Genomic DNA, 10,492 nt, shown 5'->3' with positions numbered 1-10,492 from the left:
CACTGGCCGAGGGAGGTCAAGTATTTAAGTGTGTCAATAACCTTAAAGGGGTCAAGTAAGAATGAATTGCATTCATTCTTATGGGTCACATTAAAAAACCAGTGTTGAATGTAATGAAATGCCAATTTCTAGGTAACCACCAGTGGCACTCTGAAGCTGCTATCTCCGACAGTTTGCCACACTACTAGGTCCCATCAGAGTTCTACTGGCCTACTGGGGAACCATGAGCTACAGCCAGGCCCCCTCACACAGGCATACGGAGTACTGGCAATCTTGATACAAATTCCACTGTATTCATGTCTGCTATCACTCAGAGAAAGAGAGAAAGAAAGAAAGAAAGAGAAAGAAAAAGAAAGAAAGAGAAAGAAAAAGAAAGAAAAAGAAAAAGAAAGAAAGAGAAAGAAAAAGAAAGAAAAAGAAAAAGAAAGAAAGAGAAAGAAAAAGAAAGAAAGAGAAAGAAAGAGAAAGAAAGAGAAAGAAAAAGAAAGAAAGAGAAAGAAAGAGAAAGAAAAAGAAAGAGAAAGAAAAAGAAAGAGAAAGAAAAAGAAAAAGAAAGAGAAAGAAAGAGAAAGAAAAAGAAAGAGAAAGAAAAAGAAAGAGAAAGAAAAAGAAAGAGAAAGAAAAAGAAAGAGAAAGAAAAAGAAAGAGAAAGAAAAAGAAAGAGAAAGAAAAAGAAAGAGAAAGAAAAAGAAAGAGAAAGAAAAAGAAAGAGAAAGAAAAAGAAAGAGAAAGAAAAAGAAAGAGAAAGAAAAAGAAAGAGAAAGAAAAAGAAAGAGAAGGAAAAAGAAAGAGAAGGAAAAAGAAAGAGAAAGAAAAAGAAAGAGAAAGAAAAAGAAAGAGAAGGAAAAAGAAAGAGAAGGAAAAAGAAAGAGAAAGAAAAAGAAAGAGAAAGAAAAAGAAAGAGAAAGAAAAAGAAAGAAAAAGAAAGAGAAAGAAAAAGAAAGAAAAAGAAAGAGAAAGAAAAAGAAAGAGAAAGAAAAAGAAAGAAAAAGAAAAAGAAAAAGAAAAAAAGAAAAAGAAGGAAAGAAAGAAGGAAAGAAAGAAAGGAAAGAAAGAAAGAAGGAAAGAAAAAGGAAAGAAAAAAAACGGCCGACCGGATAGCACACTGGACTTGTGATCGGGTGGTCCCGGGTTCGATCCCGGGCGAGAAACAATGGGCAGAGTTTCTTTCACCCTATGCCTCTGTTACCTAGCAGTAAAATAGGTACCTGGGTGTTAGTCAGCTGTCACGGGCTGCTTCCTGGGGGTGGAGGCCTGGTCGAGGACCGGGCCACGGGGACACTAAAGCCCCAAAATCATCTCAAGATAACCTCAAGAAAGAGAAGGAACGAAAGAGAAAAAGAGAAAGAAAGAACATAAGAACAAAGGCAACTGCAGAAGGCCTATTGGCCCATACGAGGCAGCTCCTATATATAACCACTCATATACATGTCCAACCCGCGCTTGAAACAATCGAGGGACCCCACCTCCACCACGTTACTGTGGTAATTGGTTCCACAAATCAACAACCCTGTTACTGAACCAGTATTTACCCAAGTCTTTCCCAAATCTAAACTTATCCAATTTATACCCATTGTTTCGTGTTGTCTTGTGTTGATACTTTTAATACCCTATTAATATCCCCTTTGTTATGTCCATTCATCCATCATGTCATCCCTAACTCTTCGCCTTTCCAGTGAATGCAACTTAACACTTTGGCGCTTTCCAGCAGACCGTCGTCGGCACCAATATTATTAATCATACCGCACGCGTGCCCCTCGCGGGAGTCACAAGCAAAAATATTTGTATAAAATCCATTTATTATCCATGGGAATAGTTTACAAATGTTTGCCATGAAATTTACGTTTTCTCTAATAGCCGAACAGCTTATAAAAGAAAACGGCGTGGCAGTGAATCATCATGGTAAAACAATTCTATTATTGACACGACGAGTGTAATCGACGTAGTTTTTATATATGTTGCCGGTCGAACGCATCCTTATGTGAACTTTAATACTTATGTTCTTATAGAACATTCTATTGCAAGCACATTGGTACAAAATTGAAATACATACATCGACAAATAATGTCAGGACAGTGAATTGAATATACACTTTTCAAAGCGAGTTTCGCCGATATGCCGCCGCGGGTAACACTTCGGCCACTTCCCACACTGTTTTGGGTGGGCTACGATATTGAATCTATATTTATATGCATATGTCCGTGTAGAGAATTTTATTGCGATTCCAATGATACCACAATTAGCGATGTAGGACAACTGTAGGTTTTGTAGGAATATTAAGAGAGTGGAAACATTTTGTTGCTGTTTGGCGCTCTTGGCTAGTGATCTGAATAGTTTTTTATTTGGTGTTGATAATCCTTATGGTTTGGCGGCATTTTATAGATATGTTCTTATAGACAATTTTATTGCGAACACAGTGATACCAAATTTAAATACGTGCGCCTTGAATTATTATCAGGACAGTCAAAAGAGTGTACACTTTTTCGGTCTTACCGCGTAGGCGCACGAAGCGCCGAAAGCATCTAGGGTATGCTTTTTTTTGAACGCCGAGAGCGCGAAAGTGTTAAGCTTTGCTAATCTTTCTTCATATGAAAGATTTCTAATTTGGGGGAATTAGCTTAGTCATCCTACGCTGGACACGTTCAAGTGAATTTATATCCATTCTATAGTACGACGACCAAAACTGAACTGCATATTCTAAATGGGGCCTAACCAGAGCTAGATATAGCTGAAGAACCACACCAGGTGTCTTGTTACTAACACTTAGATTAATAAATCCCAGTGTCCTATTTGCCTTATTATGAACATTCATGCATTGATCCTTTTGTTTTAAATTCTTACTAATCATAACTCTCAGATCCCTTTCGCAATCCGACTTCGTCGGATCGACGAAGAAAAAGAAAGAAAGAAAAAAAACACTTTGCTTTAAATGAGAACTGTCAAAAGGACTCCCCAACAATGTCAACAAATGATCATAGTGAACAGTTTTATTGCGAATCTTGCTCTGGCACCTTGCTGTGTTTTATTGCAGTGAACAGTGGTGCCGGTGGTATTATATTGCTCTCATGGCACCTACCAATGAACTAAGAAAAAACATTGTTCAGATCATTGCTTTCAAGGAATGAGGCTGCCAAAGTAAGGAAAATAAGTTAATTGCCGGGTGTATCCAAGTTAACACGATTAAGTATTGTATGCGTTTCTGAGGGGGGAAACAGTGGTGACACACCATCAGAGAAACAATGGTCTGGTCATATAAGGAAGACTTCATCAAGGTCTACTTTGGTGTAACATGAAGGGTACTTCTTTAACCCTTCAATTGCGCATCGCATCATATGATGCTTTGACCGACTTGCAGTAAATTGCGCATCGCATCATATGATGCTTTGACCGACTTGCAGTAAACTGCGCATCGCATCATGTGATGCTTTGGAGTACTACGCAAGATTTAAACGGCCCGCAGATACACGGGGTTCACCACACCTTCATCAGGGCTCTTGTAAACAGACGCCATTTTTAAAAAAAATCGTGGACCAAACTCCCGGGTGTTATTGGCCTCAGTATTGAGTGAGCAACCAAGCCTGATGCACGCAGCATGAGCTAACAGCACTGCTGTTCAGCTTGTGACCACAGCATCGCCTAAAAATGCCATAATATACTTGTTCATGCTATTATGTAGCGATGATATTATTACAGAAGACCCCTGACTGTGATAAAACTGACCAGGGCTCTGATAATAGCAGGATTGTGGCGATATTTGGCGCTGTGCACCATGGAGGGAGGAGTAATGCTGTGGGAGGGAGGATGGTGGCGTTGTCTTTTGAGTGTGTGTGGCCACCTTTTATTGACTGCACTCGCCATACCAGCTTAGTGGTTCGCTATGGTGAACACAAATGTAGATACTTATATATAACTTATATAAAGAATTATTTGGAGTTAAAGTTACATTACCAAAAAAATAGTTATAGAGTTTTCAGTTATATATAACGTGTGTATAGTGTGAGATAACAGTGAGAGTAGGAGGTTGGGAGCCGCCATTTTGGTGAGGGAGGAGCGTTGTCTGCAGGGCTTATCATGTTGTTTACTGATGACCACGATGGTCTTTGGGCACCATACCAGTTTACTTGTACAAGTATGGTGAATAAAACAGGTAGATATTTATATATAATGTGTGTATATAGCGTAATAACACCACAAACAGTATTGTTGTAGGAGAAATATTAGTGTGTCTAGCCTTGAGAGTGGCCGCCACCAGCTGACTGTGTGAGTAGCTACGTCTTTATGCCTTTACTCACCATACAAGCTTAGATGTACAGTTATGGTGAACAAAACATGTAAATACTTATATATAACGTCTGTATATAAAAGCAAAAACAGTATGGTGGGTGGAGAATGGTGGCAAGTCAGGTGAGGTGAGGTGAGGGGAGGGAGGGAGTGGCAGCCAGTGGCAGCCAGTCACTGCCTGCCACTGCCACTCAGCATACCAACTTAGTGGTTCGTCATGGTGAACAAAACATGCAGATACTTATATATAACCTGTGTATATAGTGTAATAACCGACAAAGTATTTGTTCACTGTTTGATGTACATAATTGAATCAACAATATGCACACCATATTTTTGAGTACAGCGATGATTCACTCATTTTATTATATAAATATATCACACTACACACTATTGAATAATATTACAGCAAAAATACAACAAAAAATCAATCAAAGACATTGAAATAATTAGGTAATTATCTCTTTGTGGAAACTCTGGCCTGACAGCTGGCGATCAACACACCACCTGGGACGCACGCTCAGTCAGCGCCCGATTTTTGCCAGAATTCCCCGCCCTATAGCGGGCAATATATGCCACTTACGATTTTTTTATTATTTTTCCTGTGATCAGTGAACACAAATTAACAGGTTAGGAAGAAAAAAAAATATATTTTTTTTTTATATGCGCCTGTGGGTGTCAAATGGTATATAGCTATGCGCCATTTAAGGGTTAATGAACTAAACAAAGTTCACAGACCTTGAAGACATCTTGAGACGATCAGACCGATGTTTCTGTGATTACGTGTCACCACTGTTTCCCTATCAGAAATGTGCACAATACTTCCTCATGTCTAATTGGCTACACCCACCACCTACCTTATTTTCATTACTCTGGCAGCCTAATTCCTTTAAAACAATGATTTCTTTGCTTAATTCTTTGGTATGTGCCACAAGAACTACACTACCAACACCCCTGTTAATAGCAATAAAACATGGCAAGGTGCCAGAGTGAGATGCACAAGACAACTGCTCACTATGAATGCCTGGGACAACTAGGCCTCCCAGCCATGTGACTCCAGGGAGCACACCACAATGTCATGTACTGGACACACATGCATGTCTACAATATTTCACCTACAAGACCATCATTCTTTTTTTGCCATTAGTATGCACCACCTCAAGGAGGCCGGCACATACATTTGACTAATATACATATGCTGTGTGTGTGTGTACTCGCCTAGTTGTGCTTGCAGGGGTTGCGCTTTAGCTCTTTGGTCCCGTCTCTCAACTGTCAATCAACTGGTGTACAGATTCCCGAGCATACTGGGCTCTATCAAATCTACATTTGAAACTGTGTATAGAGTCTGCCTCCACCACATCACTGCTTAATGCATTCCATTTGTCAACTACTCTGACACTGAAAAAATTCTTTCTAATGTCTCTGTGGCTCATTTGGGTACCAAGTTTCCACCTGTGCCCCCTTGTTCGTGTTCCACTCGTTGCAAAGAGTGTCTTTGTCCACCTTGTCAATTCCCCCCGAGAATTTTGTAGGTGGTTATGTCTCCCCTTACTCTTCTGTTTTCCAGGGATGCGAGGTTCAGCTCCCTTAGCCTTTCCTTGTAGCTCATACCTCTCAGTTCCAAGACGAGTCTGGTGTCATACCTTTGAATTTCTATAACTTTGTCTTGTGTTTAACTGGGTATGGACTCCAGGCTGGAGCTGCATATATGAGGATTGGTCTAACATAAGTGGTATACAAGGTCCTGAACGATTCTTGACAAGTTTCTAAAGGCAGTTCTTATGTTGGCCAATCTAGCATATGCCGCTGATATTTTTTTGATGTGGGCTTCTGGGGACAGGTTTGGTGTGATATCAACCCACATCTCTCTCTCTCTCTCTCTCCCCAACTCTTGCAGGATTTCACCTCCCAGATGGTATCTTGTGTGCCTTCAGCTCCCTTCACCTAATTTCATTACTTTATACTTTCCCGAGTTGAACTTTAGCAGCCATTTTCTAGACCATTCCTCCAGTTTGTCCAGGTCGTCCTGTAGTCTCTTATCTTTATCTGTCTTTATTCTTTTCATAATTTTTGCATCATCAGCAAACATCGAGAGGAATGAGTGTATACCCTCTGAATATACAAGATCGTTTACATATATTAGAAACAGGATAGGTCCAAGTACAGAGCCCTGCGAGACTCCGCTCGTGACATCTCGCCACTCTGATGTCTCCCCTCTCACAGTAACTTGCTGTTTCCTATTGCTTAGATACTCACTTATCCATCGGAGCACCTTACCTTTTACTCCAACTTTTGTAACTTTTGTGTGCATTTGTGTAGACAGTATATTATATATATTATATAGAATATAAAGCTACTTCTCACCTGCAACTGACCACGTTCTTTGTAGACATTTCCGAGGTTACTGTAGGCCTCTGCTAACATTGGGTTTTGCTTAATTGCTAACATTGAGAAGTGTGCAGATCTGAAAATAGAACAGTACAGATAAAAAACTAAACATGTACATTAGTGTGTGTTTATATTAATTACAATTATTGTAGTGAATCACATAAGCACTAACACCAAGCCTCATCCTATATAAGCATAACATGTGCATATTGCTCGAGTGATATTAGTACCTACAGTATTTCTTTCTAAGGATATCAATGGTTTAATTAAACTGACCTCAATCATTATTAATTTAGTTATTGTAATGGTGCATAACCTCTTCTGGCCTTTCAATATTCAAAACACTTGACACGTAAGTTAGGGTACAAAATTAATTTCTTTGCAACCTTTACCAACATTCATTATTCATGTTTACCGAAATATCATTTACATTCAGAGTAAAAACCATTCAATATTTTTACTTTATTCAATTACAATGCTTACTTATTCAAGCAATATTATTTACCATGATATGTTTCCCAACATAATGCTGGGAAATTATGCAAGGTTCACATCTAGTCAAAGTATAATCATTGATCATTTTCTCAAAGCTCCATGCATATTTAACCTCAAATAAAAATTAAGCAGTATGTATCACTTTGATGTGTTGGATGAAAAACATTTATTAATCAATCTTGAAACTTACTTGTCTAGTCTTCTACACTGAAAGTGAATAGATGATAATAGTAGTAATACAGCCGTGTTAGAAGGATCCTGCCTCCATAGTTGCATGCAGTGCTTCTCAGCATTTTCATAATCTCCCGTCTGATATTCTCTATGAGCTAATTCAGCAAGACCTGTGAACAGAACCAAGCAAGTAAAATACTCTATGGAAAAACATTCATGGAGAACTGTTAACAACAGTAATATATACAAGGATTTAATTATGAAATATTATCTCCAGTAAATTTATGGTTTACCTGTTGTCAGTTTAAGTACAGTACAACATGTCTACATGTTAGGGCATGTAGAAATGATGTACCTTGCAGTACTGCAGTATTACTATTAGTATTACTGTAGTATCCAGTATTATTGGAGCCACTGGCCCAGCCTCACACCACAACAATGAGGGAGCCTGGAGCCCCTGGCCCAGCCTCACACCACAACAATGAGGGAGCCTGGAGCCCCTGGCCCAGCCTCACACCACAACAATGAGGGGGCCTGGAGCCCCTGGCCCAGCCTCACACCACAACAATGAGGGAGCCTGGCGCCCCTGGCCCAGCCTCACACCACAACAATGAGGGGGCCTGGAGCCCCTGGCCCAGCTTCACACCACAACAATGAGGGAGCCTGGCGCCCCTGGCCCAGCCTCACACCACAACAATGAGGGAGCCTGGAGCCCCTGGCCCAGCCTCACACCACAACAATGAGGGAGCCTGGAGCCCCTGGCCCAGCCTCACACCACAACAATGAGGGGGCCTGGAGCCCCTGGCCCAGCCTCACACCACAACAATGAGGGAGCCTGGAGCCCCTGGCCCAGCCTCACACCACAACAATGAGGGAGCCTGGAGCCCCTGGCCCAGCCTCACACCACAACAATGAGGGAGCCTGGAGCCCCTGGCCCAGCCTCACACAACAATGAGGGCAGCCTCACACCACAACAATGAGGGAGCCTAACCCTGGCCCAGCCTCACACCACAACAATGAGGGAGCCTGGAGCCCCTGGCCCAGCCTCACACCACAACAATGAGGGAGCCTGGAGCCCCCTGGCCCAGCCTCACACCACAACAATGAGGGAGCCTGGAGCCCCTGGCCCAGCCTCACACCACAACAATGAGGGAGCCTGGAGCCCCTGGCCCAGCCTCACACCACAACAATGAGGGAGCCTGGAGCCCCTGGCCCAGCCTCACACCACAACAATGAGGGAGCCTGGAGCCCCTGGCCCAGCCTCACACCACAACAATGAGGGAGCCTGGAGCCCCTGGCCCAGCCTCACACCACAACAATGAGGGAGCCTGGAGCCCCTGGCCCAGCCTCACACCACAACAATGAGGGAGCCTGGAGCCCCTGGCCCAGCCTCACACCACAACAATGAGGGAGCCTGGAGCCCCTGGCCCAGCCTCACACCACAACAATAAGGGAGCCTCACCCTGGCCCAGCCTCACACCACAACAATGAGGGAGCCTGGCGCCCCTGGCCCAGCCTCACACCACAACAATGAGGGAGCCTGGAGCCCCTGGCCTAGCCTCACACCACAACAACAATGAGGGAGCCTGGAGCCCCTGGCCCAGCCTCACACCACAACAATGAGGGAGCCTCACCCTGGTAGCTGTACTGGACGCTGGTCTGCGGCACCACACTCATCTTCATCACACTAGACATGAGAGGCGGCGGCTGCGGCTGCGGCAGGAGAGGAGGGGGGGAGGGGGAGGCTGGGGAAGACTGGCGGCGGCTGCGGCGGCGGATGTGCGCGTGGCGGCGGCGGCGGCCTCTACCCGCCGCCGCCGCCCGTGACGTCACCACCACGGGGCCCACCACACTACTCTCACTACTCTCACACTCACCACACTACACTAACATGACCCACCACCACACACTGCACTATACACACGCCTCCGCCCACCACCACACACTCACTCCTCAAACAATGAAGGAAATATACCTCAAACAATGCCACATTAAATATTAGCCAATCAATATGTCTTACGTCATTACTTTACAACTAAAAGCATGATGTGACTAGAGTAAACTCGTTAGAGGTTGTAGGTGGAGACGTGGGTACAAGTGGAGGGTGTATTGGAGTACAATAAGGAAGTAAGAGTGTGAAGGATGTGGCAGCAGCGCCTAGCCTCGCCCGGACGACCTTCCCGCCATCACACACAAAAACACACAATTACATACCTTCTCAATCATTATTTCACATATGAACTATTCAACACTACATACCAATGGTGGCAATGTGATGAACATTTCCGCTGGTAGCCTGGTTGGACTTGACAACCATCTTAACAGCGTCTGAGGAGGACACTTGCTGTGTGTTCTGGGACATGTTGAGGCTGAGAGTATTATGGCGGCGGCGGCGGCGGCGTGGAGGAGCAGGACCAGCAGCAGGAGCAGCAGGAGCAGGAGGGTGGTGCTGGGGCGGCCAGGGACGGCGATATGTCCGCCACGATACCCAGTCACACAGTGATCCTCGGCTGCGACACGCCGCTCCTCGCCGCTTCTCTAAAAATCGATGGGGAAAGCCTTAGGGGTGGAGCGCTGCGTAAGGGTAGAAGCTACATTTGACTTTTATCTCTATAGCCTTCAGCCATAGAGGCGAGAGTCTTTGGGAAGATGTTGGTCATTCTTGGTTCTACCAAAGGCATGTGGCGTTTGTGTCAGTATTTACCTCTCTTTAACCATACTCATCCCACCCAATACATATCGCATTTATTTCCTGATATAATTATATTACTTACTAATTATCATTTTAATTTTATCTGGAAAATTCCAGGATAAAACGGTGAGAGTGTGCGCGGGCTTGTTGGAGGTGCAGGTGCCAACCATCTTTATAACAAGTATAAGTGATGGTTGTAATGGTGATGGTTGGCGTGAGTGGCAGTGCTTCAGCCCCATGGCTCCCATACCTCCCACCACTACCATAAACACACGCCCTCACCAATGTACAAAATATCCAGTAATAATAGCAGTAGTGTTTACAGCTCAGAACGATACATAATTATATCAAGCGAAGTAAATTGAAAAGAGGTGTGCGTCACATTGGAGGGGGCGGCGATCCCCCGCTAGGAGGGGCGGCGACCCCCCCAGCTGGGATTGGACAGCGACCCCCCCAATGTGAGGG

At 43.7% G+C, this 10,492-nt stretch overlaps 1 protein-coding gene across 1 annotated transcript in view; it reads right to left on the bottom strand.

Moving 5' to 3' along the window:
- LOC123774029 (O-linked N-acetylglucosamine (GlcNAc) transferase sxc) overlaps positions 1-10,281 on the bottom strand; it is a 52,565-nt gene extending 42,284 nt beyond the window's left edge. The window contains 4 exon segments of the mRNA XM_069318804.1: positions 6,646-6,745; positions 7,355-7,505; positions 9,595-9,873; positions 10,110-10,281. Coding sequence (XP_069174905.1) covers positions 6,646-6,745; positions 7,355-7,505; positions 9,595-9,873; positions 10,110-10,275 — 696 coding nt within the window. The 5' untranslated portion in view covers positions 10,276-10,281.
- Between the last annotated feature and the right edge of the window lie 211 nt (positions 10,282-10,492).

Source organism: Procambarus clarkii, chromosome 91 (assembly GCF_040958095.1).
Source record: "Procambarus clarkii isolate CNS0578487 chromosome 91, FALCON_Pclarkii_2.0, whole genome shotgun sequence".
Classification (NCBI taxonomy): Eukaryota; Metazoa; Arthropoda; class Malacostraca; order Decapoda; family Cambaridae; genus Procambarus; species Procambarus clarkii.
This window is presented reverse-complemented; position numbering and strand designations above follow the sequence as displayed.